This window comes from Protopterus annectens, chromosome 12.part0, assembly GCF_019279795.1.
Source record: "Protopterus annectens isolate FY-2018-M chromosome 12.part0, PAN1.0, whole genome shotgun sequence".
In the NCBI taxonomy this organism is placed as follows: domain Eukaryota; kingdom Metazoa; phylum Chordata; order Ceratodontiformes; family Protopteridae; genus Protopterus; species Protopterus annectens.
In genome coordinates, this window is record NC_056746.1 from 581,953,182 (window position 1) to 581,977,316 (window position 24,135).

The window sequence follows — 24,135 nt, forward strand, 5'->3', positions numbered from 1 at the left end:
TTTAAGCTGCTTTTTATCGTAGATGATATTACAACTATATTCAACCTCTTTAATCACATTAGTGTAGTTTGTGTAGTATTGGTCAAAAAGCAAATCTTGACTAATGGAACTGTTTAATCGTTCCAAGTCTGATAAAAGGGTGTCAATTTTCTTCTCATTGTATTTAATCATGATTTCCATGAGTGCTATTCCCGTTTTGTTAAATAGTTCATGCAACTCGTTTAACATATCCGGTTCATGCTCGCTGCCATTGGGGTAACGCCACAGTCTCAGTCCTTTAGGAACAATCCCCAACTCTATGTTTCTACGTAAGTACCCATTTTCCATTTGGGTTCTTTTCAGTTTAAACATTTTCACTTCGAAAATTCTCAGCCATTCACGCATATTACCCTGCGTCTGATTGTTAGGAATGCCAATGGACTGAGATTTGGTATTGAAAGAGTACTGGTTAGTTCTCCAAGATTCACTGTTGATAGGCTCAGGTTGCACATTCACTCGGGTAGCATGAAAAATTTGCCCACTAGATGCACCCTGGGTGTCGGCTATTGTAGGTGCTGTAGGCGGGGTCGCTTGAGTCAGAGGTAGCCCCAAACTGCTACCGGAGTCCAAACTAGCAGTAAAGGTAGTCATAAGCTTGTTGATGATGATAGAATGCTGTTTGAGCTGCTCGTTCATTTCCTTCAACAGCACAGCCACATCAATTGGTTCACCTTCCTCCTCCATGTCAAACAACCAAAAACCAGGAACCGAGACTCACAAATGGAATAACCACTGGAAAAGGTGCCCCAATCAAAGTGGAGCCACTGTGGAGTACAACGAAACTGCAGATCACCAAAGGAATCCAAGGCCCATAAACGTTCCAAAAGCTTTATTGAATAACACAAATCAGAATAAAACAAAACGTCGACCTAGGTTTCGTCCGTTAAACGAACTTCATCAGAACACATCTTACTACATTCAAACTCATTATATATAACTGCACAGGGAACTGATTGAGCCTGTCGACCAATGAAATTCATGTGAAAACAGCAGTTAATTAATTATTTCATTCATCAACTTTAATCAAAAATACAAGGATGTATGCCCTGTATTTAAACCAATCTGGTTATGTTAAATTGAATAAATGAACACATGATTGAATAAATAAATAAATAAATGAATAAATAAGTAAGTAAATATGACCCCACCAATAAAAAATGCATATATATGTGTGTAGTAAAACAATATATATACCTTGCAAATAAATGTAAAAATATATATATATATGTATATATATAGAGGGATATACATACACCCTATATCTGATGTAATACATAACACTAATTAAATTGTGTGTATGTAATATACCCAACTCTCGACCAATACATAAATAAACTACAGTGCCATTCAAATATTAATATAATGCAAGGTTAAAAGAATTACCATATACGTCGTACTGACCATTGAACTTGTTTTATGTGAAATTGATGCGTGTTTACAATGTCATGAACAATAAGCAAATAAATAAGTAATGTAAATAGTAGAATGTTCTTAGATAAAAAAATGGGAAGGAATAATATATGTGTATAAATAAATATATATAAATATATATAAATATTGATAATAATAATAATAATAAATATAATAAAATTAATATATGCAGGTGCTACACCAGAGGGATCTGGGGTAAAAGATAAGTGGTCTGAGGTACAACAAATGGCCACAGCAGAGTCAGCCACCTGCTGCTGAGGCAAATTGGTAGCCTGCTGTGGTGGCAGAGCCTGTTTGCTTAACTTTTTCTGGCTGAAAAAAGGACAAACCATGGGAGTGACAATCTGTACCATGGTCAGGCCAAAAATTGGGCCTGTGTCCTGGGGAAAACCAAGCAACAATGCCAGTAAAACTACCAGTCCACAAAAATATTGTTCTTTTTTTTTTATGGAAAAAACACAGTAAAAAGCACTGTCAAATGCTATGACAGCCGCACAACCTTAAAATAAACATCATTTCTCCACAGAAAAAAAGTTGCTCAGTTATATAACACTACATGTAAGAGTGTTCAATCTCGCCGTTTGTTCTTACACACGGGTTCGGAGCCGATCCTCGGCTCCGAGTCGGCCGAATTGCAAAGCTCTGAATCTCAGAGAAGCTCGAGACCAGCCCATATCCCACAATCCTCCCTGCCATTACTCAGATCTTGTTTGCCACTGCAACAGATCGGATCGAGCAGAGCTCGGACCAGATAGAAACTTGAGTTTTTGTTGAGTCTTCAGATAAGAATTCAAATTTTTTCTTCTTAATACTTCATTATAGTTACTAGTTACTGTAGAAGTGCTGTGTGTGTGTGATATATATATATATTTACCCTTTTTTTTTCTTATTCAGGCACCCTTGTGGCCTAACCTTTTTTTCTTGGGTGTGGTATTTTTTGTGAGAGTTTTATATTATAACTGTTTAGTATACATATATTGCTAGGATAGTTATTTTTTTCTTTTTACCTATTATTATAGTGATCTTCATTGTTACAGTGCAATGTCAGAAAAAGCCAAATCTGGTTTTAAAAGATGTCAGTGTGGGCAGAAAATGTCCATTACTGACAATCATGCTTCCTGTGTCTACTGTCTTGGCCCTCTCCATCTCCAAGAGGATTGCTCTATTTGTCATTCCTTTAGTGGGAGGGTCATGACAGATAGACGCAGGAAGCTTATTGACAGGGGATTGTTGAAGCCGGCCTTTCAAGAGGCTTTGGACAAGTCTGATCAGGCTTCTAAATCCTCGAAGGGGTCGAAGATGTCGGAGCCCATGTCATCGTCTACGAGTTCATCTTCTCGGGTTCGTTCGCCGGTTCCACAGATCTCGGGGCTGAGCGTCGAACATTTATCTTTTACTGAGCCCCAGATCTTGGAACCAGTGTCGGAACTGCTACCACCGTCCATTCTTTGGTCGGTGCCATCTTCAGCTCCTTCGACCCGTTCTTCCAGACCGTTGTCTGACACAGATGTGGATCGTGTCGTGCAGAAGCTCATGGAGAATTCGGCCCTTTCCAGGTTAATTGCAGTTTCCTCCCAGTTGGTGTCGAAACTATAAGGCCTCCCCATATCTCCAACGGGTCCTCCTTCGAGACTCATCAAGATCTCGGAGCCGGGAGAAGAGGACCTGATGATAGTGGAGCCCTCGGTGCCGAAGCCGTCCATTGCACGATCGACACCTTTGACTTCCACTCCTTTGGAACCGTTAGGAGAGTCGCGGAGCCGACGGTCTTTGCTCAGTTCCGGGACCGAGAGTCGTACCGACCTGTCGGTGCCAACTCTCCCTCTCGGGGCCTCGGCACAGACTGGTTCAGCTCCGTCCTCGGGGTCGGAGCCCACGGCACCTGGTTCTGGGATGCTTCCGTGTTCTTCGGAACTGGGGGAGCCCTTAGCCAGGGGTTTTGGGTCCTTTGACCTTATGAGGAAGGTATTGTCTGCACAGACAACCACATCATCAGGGGAATCTTCTCCTTCCCCAAAAGGGCCACTTTCTGTTTCTGCCCCCACGATTCATCCCAAGCGTCGAGCCCAATTGCCTCAGCCACCCACAGAGGGTTCCCCCTGTTCCTTGGAGGCCTCACCAGAAGCCCCGTCTGATGAGGTCCCAAGGAAATGGTTGTGCAAGAGGAGGCACATAGATTCCCAACAGGAATCTCTAACGTCTGACACCGACTTGGATGAGGCAGAGGGGTCCCCCAAATCACCCTCAGAGGATGTGTCATTTGCAGACATCCTGGAGATCTTGAAACAGAGGGGTGATTGGCAGTCCCTAGCCCCCTCTGAGGACGAGTCAGTGCTGCTGAAGGCTTTTGGGGCTCAACCTTCTACCTCCTGGGTGATCCCGCCCTTCGATGAATTAATGGATTTGATTGCTCGAAGGGCGTGGGAGACACCTGACTTAGTGGAGCCAATACCTAGGAAACCAAACAAGTTCATCACTGCCCCCCAAGATAAATCTTATCTCACCAAGGGAGTCCCTGTCGACGCTATGGTGGTGGCGGCAGCCATGAAAAAGGAGATGTCTGAGTCTTCCTCATCTGTTCATCCTCCTAATAAGGATTCTAGGATTATGGACAGATATGGGAAGCGCATTTTTAGTTCAGCGACTTTTTCCATGCGTTCACTAAACTGCCTGACCCATTTCACACGATTACAGAGGGATCTCATCAAGGAGCTGACAGATACCCTCCAGGGTAACACAGATGCTGCTGTTTCAGATAAGGTAACAGCACAACTTAACACCCTCACATCCATAGTAAACTCATCCAAGAGGCTCATCTCGTATGCAGCCGTGGGATCGAGTAGAGCTGCAGCTTCAGCGATTGCTCTTCGAAGACAGTCATGGATGCAGCTGTGCTCCTTTGCGGAAGCCTTCAAGTCTTCCTTTGCTAATGCCCCTTTTGATGGTGCTACACTTTTCGGGCCCAAGGTTAAGGAGACTCTCACTCGGTGCGAGCAAGAGGAAAAGACCCTGTCTGCTGTCGGGGTCCGTTTTTCCGCTCTTACTAGACCGTACCCCAAAGGGCAACGAGGCAGAAAAATGTGGTTCCGTAAGAATCAGGGATCTTTCCAAACCGCACAGAGTGATACCCCCTCCAGAGGCAGAGGAGGGGATAGAAATGGAAGACGCCGCCCCGGCGGCAGAGGGGGTCCGCATAACCAAGGCGACAGGGATTCCGTCCCTGGGAAACCTTTCCAGCACTCCTGAAGGGAGGCCCAGCTGTCCTGCTCTGGAGGCAGTCGGGGGTCGCTTAGATTTATACCCACTGGCCTGGCTAAACATTACTTCAGATTCTTGGGTAAAAAGCATTATAACCAGAGGATACAAAATCCCCTTCTTTTCAACACCACCCCTACAAAGGAAATTTCCAGACGTGCCACCCCGTCTGCGAAAACTAGCAGCTGTAGAAATTTCAAAGCTGCTCGAAAACAGAGTCATCCAACCAGACCCGGCGGACCAAAGAGGATTCGGAACTTACTCAAGGTTCTTTTTAGTTCCAAAAAAGACAGGGGACTGGAGACCGATCTTAGATCTCAGCCGTCTCAACAACTTCGTGAAGAAGGAAAAGTTCCGAATGGTCACGCTTCAATCGATCCTTCCATTCTTACAGAAGGACGATTGGATGTGCTCTATAGATCTCAAAGACGCGTACTACCACATCAAAATGGCCAGACCGTCCAGAGCTCACCTGCGCTTCCTGCTGGGGACCAGTCACTTTCAGTTTCGAGCTCTGCCCTTTGGACTCACCTCAGCCCCCAGGGTGTTCACCAAATGCATGGCAGTAGTTGCGGCTCACTTGAGACGACAAGGATTCCGGGTGTTTCCCTATCTGGACGACTGGCTCCTCACTGCCACCACCGAGCATCGACTATTGCAAGCCAGAGACTACACAATCAGTCTTTGTTCCCACTTAGGGATATCCATAAACTTCGAAAAGTCTTGTTTATCGCCCTCACATTTTATTTCCTTCATCGGAGCAGATCTAAATACACGATCGACACTACTAAAACTCCCCCCAGTAAGAGCTTCAGCGCTCAAACAGCAGGTCCTACTTCTTCTAGCCAGCAAGAAAGCCCCAGCCAAACTGGTGTTAAAAGTGTTGGGACTGATGGCAGCCGCATTAATTGCATTCCCTATGGGAAGGTTACACATGAGGATTCTTCAATGGCTACTTTTTGCACAGTGGTCGTTCCAACAACTACCCCTAACGCACGAGATCAGGATAACAGAATCTTGCAGACGGGACCTCTCATGGTGGGTGTGCAACCAGAACCTCACTGTGGGTCGTCCGTTCATTCTACCCATCCCAACAGCTACAATAACCACGGACGCTTTCCTGATAGGGTGGGGGGGCCTTTTTCAGGGAAGAACAGTCCAAGAAGAATGGTCCAGCACGGAGTACACTCTACATATAAATGTTCTGGAGTTGAGGGCTGTGTTCCTAGCGTTGCAACACTTCCATCCCCTCTTACCTCTAGGGACAGTAGCAGTTCAGACAGACAACATGTCAGTAGTCTGGTACATAAACAAGCAAGTGGGAACCATGTCTTACCCGTTATGCAGAGAGGCCATGAGAATTTGGCAATGGGCAGAGTCCACGGGTCGCTTTCTGATAGCAACGCACATTCCGGGGTCATCCAACATCATTGCGGACAGGTTGAGCAGAGCCATCCTGTTACCTCACGAGTGGTCCCTGAATTCACAGACGGTGGAAAAGATCTTCCGCAAGTGGGGCCAGCCTTGCTGCGATCTGTTTGCTTCCCCATTCAATGCAAAATGCAAAAGCTACTTTGCCCTTCTACCCCCTCCGGGGGATGTTCCCAGGGACTCACTGATACACGATTGGCCCCCGGGTCTCCTATATGCATTCCCACCGACTCCATTGATTCCCAGATTTCTACAGAAAGCCAGGAGCCTGGAAAGGACTATAATACTCATAACCCCATTCTGGCCTCGTCAAATATGGTTTCCCTTTCTTCGAGCTCATCAAATAGAGGAACCATGGATTCTGGACCCAGTGCCAGACCTGCTGACACACTCGTCGGGAGTTCCTCACCCGTCTCTACAGTCCCTCAAACTAGCAGCTTGGCTGCTCCGCTTCCCTGCCTAGCCAGGTCTCATCTTCTCCCTCCGTCAGTTCAACACATCCTGGTTGCTTCTCATAAAGCCTCTACTACTAAGCTCTATACGAGTAAGTGGAAACGCTTTGTATATTGGGCATCTAGTCAAAATCTAGATCCCTTTGTAGCTCCTTTACATAAAATTTTAGAATTCTTATCCATCCTTTTTCATGAAGGAGCTTCTACTTCCACTCTAAGAGTACAGTTGGCGGCCATATCAAACTTCCATATTGGGTTCTTCCATTATGTCTCACAGGCTTTGCAAAGCCTTTTTGAAAGGAACCTTCCATCTTAGACCGCCTGTCAGAAAACCTTTCTTTCCATGGAGCCTGAATTTGCTACTGTCGCAACTCATGTTGCCACCTTTTGAACCTGCTTCGTCATGCCTCCTAAAGTTCTTGTCGTGGAAGACGCTGTTTCTCGTCGCCGTGACCTCAGCTCGTAGGGTCTCAGAGCTGCAGGCATTATCGGTTAGACCACCTTACCTGATATTCCACCAAGACAGGGTTTCTTTACTTACAAATCCATCTTTCCTTCAAAAATATGTTCAGTTACGAATATTAACCAGTCTATAGAACTCCCTACCTTCTTCAAAAACCATACTAACAAACTGGAGTATATGTTGCACAAGTTAGATGTCCACAGGCAGCTAAGATTTTATTTAGACAGGACCAAAGCTTTCAGAAAAATGGATCAACTCTTTGTCGCTTTTGCAGACAATAAAAAGGGCATGGCAATTACTAAACGTACACTATCTAAATGGCTTGCTGACTGTATAACATTTGTATACTCTAAATCAAACCAATCCTTACCAAACAAACCTCAGGCCCATTCTACCAGATCGGTTTCCACCTCCTTAGCTCATGCGGCTTGCTTGCCTTTGGATACTATTTGTGCAGCAGCCACGTGGTCTAAACCACATACTTTCATCACTCATTATAGAGTGGACAAGGTCTCTAAGGATAGGACATCATTTGGTTCCACTGTGCTTAGGAACGTTCTTCCATGAGTCACTCGGTGTCATGGAGCTAGGGACGCTACCCGTGTGTAAGAACAAACGGCGAGATTGAACACTCTTACATAAAGAAGTTATGTCCTTACCATAACGTTCCATGTAGAGTGTTCATCTCGCCTTTGTTCTTACATTCCCTCCCTTCCCACCCCATGTGTTTGGAAGAACTGGTAGGATTAGAGTCTGATCAACGTGTCTTGACCCTTTGCGGGGTATGTGGTCCCGTGTGTCATGGGATATATGTTTAGACCATTAGTTATTGCTATGGTGAGAGAGTGTCTCTGAATGGCTGAAGAGAGTGTATGCTTCTAGCACCGCTGGTGTTGGATCCTTCATCTGGTTTGCTTGCAAACTAGATCTGAGTAATGGCAGGGAGGATTGTGGGATATGGGCTGGTCTCGAGCTTCTCTGAGATTCAGAGCTTCGCAGTTCGGCCGACTCAGAGCCGAGGATCGGCTCCGAACCCGTGTGTAAGAACAAAGGCGAGATGAACACTCTACATGGAACGTTATGGTAAGGACATAACTTCTTTTTTTAAACTGACAGAAATCACTGCCACATTTAAAAGTATGTTACAGTCTGAAGACAATCCATTAAAATGCAACGCTCCTAGCTTTAAAATAACTTTCCTGAAGTAGAAAGTAATAACTTCCATTTTCATATTTTTTTAATCATTTTTTTCCCCAGAGGGAACTTATCTGTCCTGCTAAGGAAAGTACAAGACGAATGTCGATCCTCAGAAGCTTCACAGGAGTGTACTGTTCGACCACACTAAAGCTTTGAGGGGCTTTGTGCTCAAATTTATCTTTTTTGCCAGCTCAGCTTGAGCTGCTTGAATAGTTTGGGTGTGTGGAAGGTAGCCTGAAGCTTTGGAATCTGGTGGCTGTTATATCCTTGGCAAGATATAACTCGTATAACTAAGGCTACTGCAGCAGTGATCATTCAAACATCTGCTGTACTGGTAAGCTAAGTTTAAACAGCTGTACTTGATGTGCCCATTCAGCATATGTAGACACCATTTTTTTCATGTATTGACTGTACCTAAGCAACACTGCCCTTTTTTTTTTCTTTTCACTCAGATTAAAGAAACACACAGATTAAAACAAATTTAGCAATATATATGTCTAGTTAAATTAACAAAACTATTTAGTGGTTTATATTTAGCCATCTTTTCAGTTCACAGTCATTGATGATTACTAGTTTTGGTAGTGTTTTCGACAGTCACACAGCTTAGTCATATTACATGGCAGTGTTGCCTTAAAGAAAAGATTGTTAATTAGTAGTTTAAAAGATATGCCTTTGAGCTATTCAGATAGTCTACAAAAAATCTCTGTATCATTCATACACACAATTACTTATTTAAAAAAAATCATGCTTTATAGTTATAAAAATCAGTTGTCTATACACCAGAAGCATACTGGATAGTTCATTTTATAGTAAAAGTACTTCTAAAAGTATTTTATCAGTTTAGGTGCTTTTATTTACTTTTTAAATCGGATTTCTACCTAGTGTACTGCTATGATTAGGTTGAAGTTTCTTCTTATCTTCCATTTTGTTGTTCTGCCATTTGTCTTTCCATATATTCATTTTTGCTGCTTCTCGAATGTAGACGGTTCTTGCATGCCTGAGCTGGCCTCATTGCTATTTGTCACATACTCTCTCTCTCTCTTTTTTTTCTTTTTTGCACACTTTATGACTCCCTACCTGCTGGCTATCAGCTTCACCTTCCATTAGCCTTAGCTCATTTGTTCCCCAATTGTTGACGACATGGTGAATGGCTTGGGTAGAAGCTGACAAGTGTAAACCATTATTAAGGTAGGTATGAAGGATCGGGTACCATGGCCATCAGAAGGCCATCAGCCTTGTGGCCTTATCATAGGAAGACCATACAGATTTCCAGTGGTTAGCAGCCCTAGGCACAAGCAGGGGAGAATCACTGTCCATAGTGCTCTTCTCCCTGCTCTGGCCTCCACTGCAGCCACTTATTGCCAACATTACATAAAGCAGACAGGTTATGTCTGGTAGCCCTTATCCCACCCAGTGCTTGCATCTACATGAGGGTCTGCTATGCTTATACCTGCGTATGCATGTTCCAGTTCATCTGTAGATTGGGGGGGGGCTGCCATCAATGGCTTGGATGCACCAAGCCTATGTCCCTCCCTAGTTACTGGTTCATCTTTTTTCACATGTAAGTCTTTGCTCAGAAGTGACAGACAACTGGACAGCCCAACAATCACACCCTTAGGATTGGCAAGCTTGTGTCAGTCACTCATTTCTGTCCCTGTCTCACCCATCTGACACCTGTAGTGCCCAAGACTGTACTCAATCCCAAGTTGTTGGTCATAGTGAAATAATTATTCATCTGTGTCAAGAAACTTAGGTGTTTTTGCTTTGGCATTCTCATTAAGCATTAATAAATACTTGAAGACTGTAAGTCTTGTTCACTGTATCAGTAATAATAGTATTCTGTTACACAAATGACTCACACAGCAGGCATGTGGATATACCTATTAAAAATAAGCAGTAGGTCAACCCATGCAGTATTTGCCAGCAGGTCTTGCTAATAAAACTCCAATTCAGTTGACTACTTTGTAGTGCGACAGACATAATTATCTTGCATTTTATTTTACTGAGCATTAGAGAATGAGTGAGCTGCACAGCACTACACTGGTCAAAGAAAACATGTTTTCCAGTAGCCTGTTATTACTGCTTCACGGCAGAATATTAAGCTACCAAGGTTCATGGAAGCGTAATATGCTGCTTCACAGAAGCTTATTAAACCACTGTGAACCTTGGACAGTAAAAAAAGCAAATGGATGCTATTTTTTATGCACACCAAACACTGCTTTACTGTTTAGCGAGTATAAGACTAAAAGAAAAAGTAAATAAAAACAAAAAAGCATATCTGTCTCTCTGTGTCCATGTGTGTGTGTGTGTGCGTGCGTGTGTGTGTGTGTGTGTGTGTGTGTGTGTGTGTGTGTGTGTGTGTGTGTGTGTGTGTGTGTGTGTGTGTGTGTGTGTGCGTGCTTGTATATGCCTCTATGCCTGTGTGTGAGAATGTAAGACACAGAGAGAGGGAGAGAGAGAGCACTAACTGCAACAGGCAGTCCATCAGCACGGATTCATTAAGCATTAAGAGGCATGTAACTCTTGGTGTCTAGCATTATTGACTGAGTTTAGTTCTCAATGAATTATCAGGAAATCAATGGGCATCACTAGGCAGCAAACTCAGGGACAGTAAAGGGGGGTGGGTGAGAGTTGCATTGTCTTACATTCTGTTTTTTCTTTTTTTTTTTTCTCACAAGGAGACATATGAAGAATTATTCGCTTAAGAAAGTAGTACTGTCTTTGTCTGTTTTTCTGTCTATGTATGTGTGTGTCAGTGTGTCTTTCTGAATGTATGTGTGTGTGCACCTATTTCTATGCATGTGTGAATGAGTCTGTGCTTCTGAATGTGTGTGTCAACATTAAATTACATACATAAGTTATATTTTAGATATAAAATAATTCTTCCAGCGACAATTATACATACTACAGCAAGTTTGAAATATTAGGCAGAGGAACTGTTTTACATCAAAAATATGAAAAATAAAACAAATGATAGCCCTTTCTCTAAGTATAATAATGTCCTCCAGGGTGTGTGTTATTGTGGAAATACCACCCTTCTAGAGTTCACAGAGGGAACACCCTGGGTATGAGTTATTTCTGCAGTAACGTGCCCCCTGTTTTGCATTATCATTTGCTTTCAATGTTCAGTAACAATATTTTAATGAGTATACTGTAAGAGTACCTGCTTCCTGACCACTTCTGTGGCTTAGAGTGATAAAACCCCAACTGTTTCCACAGTAACCACAGGTTCCATTAGCTGACCATAACAAGATGAGAACTGAGTAGTGAGCATCAGCTCAACCACTTTGGGGAGAGAGGCAGTGATGGGTCCTTAGAAAGAAAGTTTGCTTTCTATTGCAGTGTGACATCACAAAACTGAAGGTTGCACACATGAAAGCATCCATAAACATCAATGTGCAACCTGCAGCAGAAGTCACAGCCATGTCAAGCATTTGCCATCACAAAACATTCCTGAAACTCAGATCTTTATGCCTAGGGGATCTAAATGGGAAAGCAGGACCTCACCATATGGTAAATGAAAAGATCTTTTTGATCATCTGAGGAGCAGCTAAGGACCAAGAAAGAAAAGGCCGGGGAATTCCAGAGCACCTTGCCTCCCTGCAAAACATCAGTACTAATGCATTCCACTTGGTAAAAGTATCACAGGAATGAATTGGAGGTGACTATAATGCCATTCTTTCTCCTGTCTGTTAACAGAGGCCCTAGTATTTCTAAGTGTAGTGCAAAGTCTCTTGCAAGGCTAGGCACTGTCTGTGTCCGCTGTCAGCATGCAGGAATGTGATTCATAAAGTTATGTAGCATATCTGCAATGCCAGCTCACAATGGGACCAGTCATAATCCCAGACATTGTCCATGCATAGAGGCATCTATAGACTCTCCTAGAGCATCCTACCCCCACACACAAACACACTAATAATTTGTGACTCACCACACCAATATCATCATACTAACATTCAGTTGCAGACACTTGCATATTGTAATGCATGCACAGAGACAATGACATGCTGTCACACACAGACACTTACCCACGCACTCACACACACACACACACACTGGAAGCAATGCTCCTTGGCTTGTTCTTTACTAATTTTTATTTCTCAGCATGGCAAAGCCCATGCCTGTGTACCTCAGCTGACATAGCAGGAACCTATTCATAAATGTTTCAAGGCAGTTGCCATGAATGCAGACCACCTGTCATTAGCATACTTTGTAATGACACGATTGGGTACAGCATCCACTTCAGTTGATAGGAGGAGAACTTATCTATGTCACTGTTTTGGGGGATTATGACAATGTGCTTGGATGTACTGCAGTGCAAGCTGGAAAGTACTGTTACATAATGTGGTGTTTTCAATGTACTAATGAAAGTATTCAAAGGCACACAGATTTTTGGTTTTCAAAAAAAAAAAAAAAAAATTATGTTTTCATGAGATGAAATCTAGGAAATACACTCCCAGGTTTTTAAATGTAATTTCTGTTTTTTTTTGTTTTTTTTTTTGGTGATTTCATTATAATTTTCTTCTGTATCAGGATGTACAGAAAATTAAACCGATTCTAAGATTGCAATATTTATATTATTTATTATAATATTCTAAATAATACATACAGAAATACATTTTGTTCTCTGGCTAAAAATGCCAAATTCTGTGAAAGTCTTCTGATCTTTTTTTCATTTCTCAGAAAGTCCAAATTGAGGATTTATCTATATTTTTTAGAGAAAAAATAGAAATTAGTGTCCATGCTCATTCATCTGTTAAGCTGAGCAGTGGGCAGGGGCTGTGCTACTGTGTTTTCATCAGCATGATATCTAACATTGCTTTTCGCATTCCACAATATAGTCCACTGTTCACTTTATTGAAAATAACAGACAGCACTGTGGATCCTCATTATAGGTTCATAGGACGATACTAGGCAATTGGCCCGGAGGCCCTTATAAGCCTAGCAAGAATTTTGCCCATGTTCCCACAAAGTCAGCACATTAACAACATACTGGTCTCGTCGAGATATGTACTTTTTATGTCCCTACTATGCTGAATACCTAAGTGCCTTGGGACGTCTGTGAAATGTACAGTGTTTTTGAATAACACCATGAACTGGCCTGTTTGCTTTTTTGCACATGCCATAAGATGTACATTCTGCAAAGAAATTAAAGTATTTCACTACTGATAGTACATATTTTGTTATATGCAAAGATGTATGTATATGTGTGTGTGACATATATATATATATCTCTATATATCTCTATATATATATATATATATATATATATATATATATATATATATGTATATATATATATATATGGGAACACTTCACATAATCGAATGACTGAAATCTCGAGTTTCATATGGTTGAGACCATATGATCGAGATTTTAGTAAATCGAATGTGTGTAGTGTTCAGAAATAAGAATTTACTTACCTTAATACATTACGTGCACACAGAGACAAGTGTTGTTGTACTCTCTGTGTGTACGTAATGTTTTATTTGTTTTGCGGTGTTGGCAGGAAATGAGAAATCTCCCGTTTTGCGCTTCCGCATATAGCGGAAGACGGGAGATTTCCCATCTCCCCACTGTAGCGCGATCTTGGAGTTGGTATATTTAAGTAGGAGGGGTGTTGGGGGCGAAGCCCCCCTGCAAAAGTGAAGTTTGTGTTTTTTTTTTTTTTTTTGATGGTTTCGCTTCAGAAGTTCGAGTTTCCGAAACTCTGGCTTTTGGTTTCGGTTATTTGCAGTTCAAGATTTTGGCAATTCGATCTTCTGAAGTGAATCCATATACATATATATATATATATATATATATATATATGTGTGTGTGTGTGTGTGTGTGTGTGTGTGTGTGTGTGCTTGTGCTTGCATGCAGAAGGCACAGTTGAGCGTGAAAGTTGTTTGGCAGCATTCTAAGACTGAACCCTCAAAAAAGCAAACTCCTGCCAGCTGCTTTCTGTGAAAGATTGCTTTAAGTAACATTGCGGTGCAGCAGGGTCAGGTATTTTGCCCTTACTCCATTGCTGTGTGATCTCAGAGTTCAATATATATATATATATATATATATATATACATACACATATACACACATACACGTCCCTATACACATGCTCACAAGTACACAGATGTGCAGTACACACTGTGTGTTAGGGGGTCTGCATAATTTTGGTATGGCTTGTATCAAATGAATGCCACTACAATTGACTTGCACAGTATATGTTGATTATTCTCCAAAACTATCAAAATAATAAGCATGCTATATACTTTTCTGATGTTAGGAAAAGACTTGCTTTTTGTAGCGCAAAGAGCATGCTGATTATGTTCTAAAATTAGCGTAATGGCAGAAAAGTGCTTACCAATCTGTTATGCACTTTTGTCAGCTGTTATGATTTGATACTAACCTGCAGTACATATTCCGGCTATCACAAAACAGCATCAGAAGACTTTGACAGTTTTAAATGCTACAAAGTGCACTGCCACATAGGGAAAAACTATGGCTGTGTGAAATGTTTAACAGCTTTTAACAGTGTTGTTCAATCAGAGGGGAACTTTGTTTCTGACAGCTGTCTGCACAGTGAACTAAATTTGTTACAACTTTCAGAGCTGTAAAGCATTTCCCACTCACGTAGTTTTTTTAATTCTAGGGTAGTACTTCAAGGGACCAAAGCACCAGGTATTAAAATAATCATGACTGGGTCTTCCCATCTCTCTTATCATGACTGTTTGTTAATGTGTAATCAAACTGGATTAAAAAAAATCCTCTCTCAAATTTTGTTCTTGGAAAAGTTGGACTGAACTTCTCAGTTTTCTCCTGGACCACATGTTTACTAACTACCTATTAAACTATGATTGGATAATGTGTGGAAAAATATGATTTTATAACTACTGTACCCTCAAAATGTCACACGTATGATAAATTTCTGTTTTTTATCATAGATTGTATGTATATGTCTGCATTTTTGGATACCTTTTAATTTATATGTGTATATGTGTGTGTACTTACAAAGTATGAACTTTTCTCTCCAAAGTCTCTTTTAAAATGAGAACCATTCCGTTTGGAATTTCTGATCACCAAAGTTTAATAAATAAATAAACAGCATTGCTTTTACTTATTTACCTTCATTTAGAGAGTGACGTATACTTCTTCACCCTGATTGGCTGATGAGCTTTCTCCACCAGGATGTTAATATTCAGGTACTGCCCAATAATAAAAAAAAAACAACCTGCTTTAAGGCAACATATTCTGTGAAGCTCAGACAGAAAAAAGCAAACCAGTGCTATTTTTATACACACTAAAAGCAGCTTTGCAGTTTAGCATGTATAAATTAAAAAAAAATAAATCAAGGTAAAAAAAGTAATGTGTAAGTGTGTATGTGCATGTGAGAGAGAGAAAGAGGCAGAAAGAAAGAATCGGCAAGGGAGACCGATACCAACTAGTTTAGATTGCAACAGGCAGTCCGTCAGCATAACTTGCCTAAACCAAAAGAAATATGAATCTGTAATGTTTGACATTATTGACTGACTTAAATCTTCAGTGATTTACCAGCAAATCAAACATTCTGTGAGGGACAAAGCAGAAATATGTGAGAAAAATCAGCAACAATTAAGGAGCATGGGAGAATGCAGTGCCATGCAGTCAGCTTTTTTTTTATTTCTTTCTTTCATTCAGTCACAATCAGATATCTGAAGTATATTCATTCAGTAGACTGGCTATAACTTCTGGGCTTGTGTATGTGTTTGTGTACACTGAATACTTACATAACTTATATTATGGATGTAAAATACTTCCTCCAACAACATTTAAATATGCTGCAGTGAGTTTGAAATATTAGGTGGAAAAACTATTTTACAACAAACTATAAAGAATACAAAAAAATAACAGATATTCCATTCTCTAAATGCAGTATGCCCTCCAGAGTGGGAATTATCAGGGAATTGATGCCCTTCAAGGGATGATAAGGCACTCCCCCATAGCATCAGGCCTCAGCACCCCTGGGCATGCATTAATTCCCTTATAACAATCACACTGTTAGGCATTATTGCTTGAGTGTCTTTCTGCCAGAGACCACTGCCAATGTAATAGAAACAGCCATCTATATGTTTCAAGGATAGTATAATATCTGACATTAGATCAGGAAACTAGTGATGAATGGCTTGGGTTGGGTTAGTGGCACCCAGAATGCCGTTAAATGTTTAGCTCTTACTGAGGTCTAGTGTAATTGTATTAAGAAATATGCTTAGATGTGACATGGTTGAGATGAATGTTTAATGAATGTGAAAATGTGAATGGAGGAAAAGTGTTAATTGTTGAAAACTCTTCTGTGTGCATTCTATGTATTTTAGTTTGGGTATAAGGACATACGAATTTACTAGTTTTATTAATTCCATGGTTCCCTCCAATGCCATAGGTAGGCATTTGCCATGTTTTCGATGGTGCACATTTTTTTAATAATTTATTTTATTTATTGGCATTTATGGTGTTTTAAACTATACACAACATGATTAACTTGGCAATACTTTATTAAGTTAAGAGTCTTTTTTTACTGTTCAAAACTTCAAGACTGTCATTTCAAGATTTTTTTTTTCTCTGTTGAATTTTCATCTTGTCCCAAAATGTGCACTGTCATCCAGAGTCAGGATGATATATTGTAAAAGTTTTCATATAAACTTAAATACAGTTTTGAAATACCCAACACCATCCTCACTTACCTTACATAAACAGGAGATAGAAAATGGCCAGAAAGGTCACAGGATTTGTTGTGACCACTTTGTTTTTCTATGTAAGCGGCACATTTTTTTTGCTTCTTCATTGTTTGATAACAATGATTCCTTAGTTAATTACGTTTAAGACACAGTACCTAAGATATAGATTATATTGCTGTGTGACTGATCTGGGTATGGGACTGGTTTCCTTGGTCAGACCGCTTAAAGTAGTATCAGGTGTTACAGGTACACAATGAAACATGTATTCAGCTCCACCCAGTCAGATGATTGAAACACTTGTTTTCTCACTAGCATTGCCTGTTAGTATTATGCCTGTGTAATACTGAAGTAAAGGGGTTTTAATCTGTGTTGCACTGATGATGACATCATAAAGATCACATGCAAATATTTGTTATGTGGAAAGAGAACCATTCCAAGTGAAATGGAGAAGGTGAGTTATTGATGTGGTTAAGACCTTTGCCTATTTTCCTATAACAAGACACAGGCTAATGGAGATGGACGACACTGCTCACTCTAACAATAATATTCTTTGTTGTCCCTTTTCCAGACTCAGCCTGTACCAAATCCAGTTGCGTACTACATGCATCGATCGCCTTGGTGGTTTCACCAATTTGAAACCCTTGTCAATCACTTTGTAGAACTGATTGTGCCTTTTTTTATATTTCTGGGACGTCGCATGTGCATTGTTAATGGAATTCTACAAATTCTCTTCCAGGTAAGGCTAATATTAATAATTTATATTGGAGTTTAATATGATAATTAAGTTAATATGACTTAGAGTTTTTGAGTAGTTTATGTAAGTTGCATTTTTTCTCTTCCTTCACAAAGCAGATATTTTCATCAGAAAGGCAAGGCAAAATTTTACAGACATTTATGATCTGAACTTCAGCACTTTGGGGTTAGGTTTTATTTTTTTCGTCCTGTTTGTATAAACTGTACAGGAATTCTGTGGATAATATATTGTTGTGGCAGTTGTCACCCCTTTCACTGAAAATCAGATTCAGAGGGATCATTTTTTTGTTTTTGTGTGTTTGTTTGTATAGAATAATAACATTTTGATAGTTCAGAGCTAGACATGTGAGTGATGCTTTATTTTTGGGATCCATCCTACTGATTTAGTTAAGAAAGCTTTCTTTGGTAGTTAAAGTACTTCACTGCTTGAAGCTGAGAATGCTGAAAATGATAGTATTGCTTATGAAAGTAAAATCATTGATAGACCCAAGTATACCTTTGTAGCTAAGATTTGTCCTGTGTAAATACGTTTTATGATATTTTGAGTTAATGCAGACTTTGTGTCATTTGGCTTTTCCCGGTTAGGGGTGGCCACAGCGGAACTCTGGTCAGCTAATGATTGGTAGTAGATTTTTACGTGCCCAGTTGCCAGCTCTGACGCACAACCTTCAACGAAGGTATGCCCATTCACGAATGAGTTAATGCAGACTAATGCTCTTAAAATATTATAATTTGAAGAAGATACTAGAAGAGAAACTAACAATGTTTTTGAGGATTTTTGACATCGACGCATAGAGATGACATTTCCTAGAAGGTATTCTTCAATGTAACCCTTTTAAATATCGTAGTTATGTCTGAAACAACTATTAGGAGTCCTGTTTGTAGTTACGTGCATTAATGTTTTTCTGAATTTATTACATGTTCCACAGAGTGTGTGTGGTATATATGGCATTGTGTTCTTAGCAGACGTTTTATATGTAAAAAACTAGTCACAAATTGAATGGAAAGATATCAGAACACAGTGCAGATATTTTAAGGGGAATCTGAGTACTTGATTTTGTAAAATATTATAGTGTCTCAAAAAGGTCACTATTTCATCTTCATTCATATTACCACTGTTACAACAAGGGAGATGTTGAAAGGTGGGGACATTGAGATCAAGCTCCTGCTTTCAAAAATAAGGTGGCAGAATAAGTTAAATTGTCCATTAAATGTCCATTTTCCTGTGTTGAGGAGAGCAAACATATGAGGCCAAATAAAGGATGTTCTGCAAAATCAGGGACACATGAGAGGTATGAGACATACAGCACACAAATATGTGCATGCAGACCATAGTTACTGCAGTGAAGTGGAAAGTAGTGAGCAGTCCCACTGATTGACCCCCCCCCCTTTTCTGGTTTACAGTGAGAATGCTTCTTCTTGCCCCTGTGGCTGGAGCATCACAAACATAAGATGGTTTAATAAGGAATTTGTCATCTTTTAAAAGTCCATACTTATTGACCGACTTCATGTGTGGATCATATACCTTCTCCTTATTATTAGATTAATTCACAAGGAGTGTTTACCTTTTTCTTATTTTTCATACTGTCTGTTACAATGAGGGCCAAGTTTTTCAGAGAAGAACGATACCCAGAATGTTTTTCAATGATGTTATTTGCAAGCAAACTGAATGTGATGATATGGGCTAGTATCGGGATATCTAGCTGGAGTTTTGTAAATAATGATATCCTTTGAATATCAAACTGATGTGTACAAGATACTTGTGTTACATATGTATTGGAACTGTATGGCATTTATTTGTACAGATGGTTATGTTACAAATGTATTAGAACTGTATGGCAAATGTTTTTCTTTTGCCATTTGGGTGACTTACATGGGCACTGATTGTTTCTAATGTGCGTGTGATTTTGAAGTGATGAGTTTGTTACAAGACTAATGCTCAACTATTTCTGCCTCCATTTTTCTCTACCTCTCAACTTCTCTCTCCCTCTGCCTGCTCTTTTTTTCCCTTCTTTCCTCCATTTTACTCCACTCTATAAGATTACCCACCTCTACTCTGAACTTACCTCTTCCTGCACTTTCCCTCGACCTATTCTTCCCTACCCCAATTTAACTTTTTTTTCTCTCCTTTTACAGCTGCTCCCTCAGGTGTTCTCCCCCCTTTTGTTACTACTAAACAGGAAACCCATCCTTTTAAGAGAAGTCGTCTGTGGACAATCTGTCTGATCTACTCTATAAATACTGGGATCTTGACTCCCCATTACAAAAGAAACTCAGTGTATGTAATTAGTCTCATATATGTTATACTAGTGCCTATCTAAACTTGAGCAGCATCCCACCTCGGTGCGCTTGTAGGTAGCCTACCGCAGGCCATTGCACTGCCCCCCCAACCTTGATCTACAGTCTAATCTTTTAGTCCCCTCACTACCTCTATCTATTCTTCCTTAAACCTTACTTCTTAGAGGAACCTCTTCAAAGTGTACCTCCCTCCTTTCTCCACTAGGTGACAGCTTACTCTAGATATAGACGACCAGATATAAAACTTTTCTGCTCCATATAGTTTCTCTGCCTAGAACGTGTCTCTGCCCTTCTCTGTTGAAACAGTGATACTTCCACCACACTCTCATGCTCTTCCTCCAAAACGTGCAACTTACCAAACATAATTTCACAGTTTAACTATAAGAAACCCTAGCTAGTAAACAGAATACCTGCACCCAAGCTATAGCTATCCTCCTCCAGTCTCTGATTGTTTTTCTGCTCCTTTCTCGCCTCTCTTGGCTCTTCCCGATCTCTTCGCCCTGCGGGCTCACTCCACTCCCCTGCCCCCAAATTTCACCCGCCCCCGGTACTCCTACATTTATTCCTCTCCCCACTAATCCCTCCCTATCCCACAACCAATCCCTAACCACCTTCCCCCCTTCCTATTACTCACCTGACCCCACCCCTTCCTCCAACCCACCTGACCGCACCCCTTCCTCCAACCCACCTGACTCACTACCACTCACCCCACCCACCTAATATCTCTTCATCCTTCTCTATCACATCTAACTCCACTACCATGTCCACCTTTCCCTTCTCATTCCTTATCTCTATATCCTTGCCCTTATTTCTACTTACTCTTTACCATACCACCTCCTTCACTGATCTCTATTTAATCCTTCCCCCATCTGCCACTCACAACATCCCTACATCTCACTTTCATAATATCTCATCCTCTTTAATTCCCCTTCACCCTATCCTTCTCCTAAATGTAAAAATATTTCCAAACTCTTCTAATTACTTCAAACCCAAACCAAATCTCTATCAGCCTTCTCTAACCAAATACAAACCTAACAAACATATTCACCTTCCCACTTACCTTTGTCTAGCCGGAGACATCCATCCTAATCCTGGACCAAACCTCTCCCCAACAAACCTCCCCAGTACCAAACCCTCAAGTAAAAACCTTAAACTCTTCACCATCAACGCCCAAAGCTTAATAAAAAAATTAACCCTCTTCCATGCCTGGCTCAACCATAACCTACCAGACATAGTAGCTATCTCTGAAACCTGGCTAAAACCTCATATAAGTGACTTCGAATTCCTTCCCCCCGGATTTCACTCTCTCCGATCTGACCACCCAAGTAGAAGAGGTGGTGGTGTAGCGTTAATCTACTCCAACCAATTGTCCATCTCTCCTTACCCTAACCCTATTCCCTCTTTCTTTAATGCTGAACTTGTGGTTGGCCTACTAAAAATAAATACCCATAAAAGTATCTGCATTAGTTCCCTCTATATTCCCCCTGGTAACAACACCAATACCCTGGAAGACATACTATCTTGGACCTCATCCATCTAGAAACCTACATCATGGGAGATGTAAATATTGACTGGGGAAAAATCATCAGCTCTAATCCCACAATAACAATCAACCTACTCAACTTCACTCAACTTACAAACTCCATTACCAGGCCTAACAAAGCCAACCCTCCAGGCTCCATACTTGACTGGATCCTAGTATCTCATCCTAACAAAGTCATAAAATCCAGTGTCATTCCTGACTCATTAGGAGACCACCTCCCTGCCTTCACCCTTCGAGCTACTCCCACTTCATCACACTCTCACCAATACATTCATACTTGTAACCTGTCTAACTTTAACCCCACCACCTTCTCTAACTCCCTTAAACTAACTAACTGGAATCCCTTAAAATACTACCATTAGACAAAGCCATTGACTACTTCAATTCTACATTCTTAACTGCCCTTAACTCCCTTGCTCCAATCAGAAATAAAAGAGTCAAAACTAAGACCACCTCATGGCTCACCAAAGATACAAAAAAGATAATGCTACAAAGGGATAAAACATGGAAAACTTACCTCCACCATAAACAGCCAGAAATACTACTTAAATATAAAATATTCAGAAACCTAGCCAAAAAACAAGTCATTAGAGATAAAAAATCTTACTACATCAAACTACAAGAAAATCATGCTAAAAATCCCAAACAGTTCTGGAACTTTATTAATTCCCTCCTCAGCCCAGGTACAAAAAACAACCCCTGTCCAGACACCAGCAAATCTGACCCCAAAATTGCCTCGCTATTCAATACCTTCTTTACGTCTTCTATCGCTGAGCTAACTATGACCTTTACCAACATTAACCCTCCTCCCCCCTGCTGAATCTCTACACTGTATTTTTGAACTTAAACCCATCTCCACCAATCTAATAAAAAAACTTCCTTATAAACTTAAGCCTTGCTCCAACGCCCATGACAGCATTCCATCCTCCTTCCTAAAAATAGCCTCTGATGCTATTGCTCTGCCTATCAGCATCCTGATCACTAGATCACTAAGTGAATCCTATGTTCCCAAACTTTGGCATTTTGCATTTATTCTTCCACTTCATAAGGGTGGCAAAAATTGTAATGTCTCCAATTTCTGCCCCATAGCCATCCTCTCCCCGTCTCCAAAATTCTTGAAAAATGTATCCACCTGCAGCTCTTGCCATTCCTTACCAAACACCAGCTACTCTCTCCTACCCAAAACAGCTTCCGCCCAGGGCACAGTACTAACATCACTCCTTCTTACATTCTGTAAACTCCGCCCGTTGCTCTGGTAATATGGTAACTTCTGTTCTGCTTGACTTATCCAAAGCCTTTGATACGATCTCTCATACCCACCTTCTAAGCCATCTCTCCAATCTCACCCTCTCTCAAACATCTCTCTCATGGTTCTCTAGCTACCTTTTAAACAGGTCCCAAGCTGTGAAATGGGGCCAAGCCACCTCCTCTTTCTTTCCTACCCCTATCGGAGTACCCCAAGGTTCCATACTTGGCCCATTGCTATTTAATATCTTCATTAATGACTTCCACAAAGCCATTCCTAACACCAAAATTGTGCAATACGCTGATGACTCCACTTTGATCTGCTGCGCTACCAACCTAACAGAGCTCCAATCTCTTGACACAAAAAGCCTTCTCAACCACTGAAAACTGGATGCTCCAAAATCACCTCTCACTAAATGCCAATGAAACAAAAATCCTTCTATTCTCCCCCTCAAATTCCTCCCCTCTTGACAATAACTACCTCCATATAACCAGTCTCAATAACTCCTCCATTGAGATTGTACCCTCTGCCAAACTTCTTGGTGTCACAATTGACAATCAACTAAAATTTAACACTCATTTCCAGGTAAACATCAAGAAAACACACACAAAAACTAGGCCTACTTTACAGAAACAACCACTTCCTCTCTCCTTCCACCAGACTAACTCTTGCCTCTACCTACCTCCTTCCCTCTCTTATGTATGGCGCTCCTCTGCTCACTAATTTATCTTCCACACTCACCTCCAATCTTGAAGTTTGTTATAACAAACTTTCCAGATTTGCTACCAATGCCAAATCCTCCTCTCATCACTGCACCACCCTTCATTCTCTAAACTGGCTTGAACTCCCTAACCTACTTGACTTTCTCCAAATTACCACAGCCCACAAATTACTATTCCAAGCCACTAACTGCCCTGCTCTATCTAACATTCTACAGCCTTATACCCCTCTCAGACCTCTTAGATGCTTTCAACAAAACCTGATCACCATTCAAAAACCCAAGCGCCCAGCTGGTCAGCTTCTCCTATCCTTTACCCTAGCAAAAATTGAATGCTCTACCCTCCTCTCTAAGGACCTGTAACAACCATCTTATCTTCACAACTCAACTTCATTCCTACCTCTACCTGAACAGGAAATGCAACTGCACTCTTCCACCCATACCTCTCATGCCCTCCTCCCCCTTTACTCCAGGCTAACCTTTTCTTCCTACCTTACTCTCAATTCACTGATTCATTTTGTAACTAGATAATAATATCTAGCCTTTATACTAAAAGCTTGTTTGTTTATTTTTCTGAACAATAGCTGTAATTGTCTTTGAATTTTTCTTGTTAAAG

At 40.9% G+C, this 24,135-nt stretch overlaps 1 protein-coding gene across 1 annotated transcript in view; it reads left to right on the forward strand.

Moving 5' to 3' along the window:
• The window catches only part of LMF1 (lipase maturation factor 1), a 4,369,731-nt gene that overhangs the window by 2,785,115 nt on the left and 1,560,481 nt on the right, over window positions 1-24,135 (forward strand). Inside the window, exon 6 of the mRNA XM_044089721.1 lies at window positions 17,530-17,697. Within this exon, the coding sequence (XP_043945656.1) occupies window positions 17,530-17,697 (168 nt within the window). The remainder of the gene's footprint in view (window positions 1-17,529; window positions 17,698-24,135) is intronic.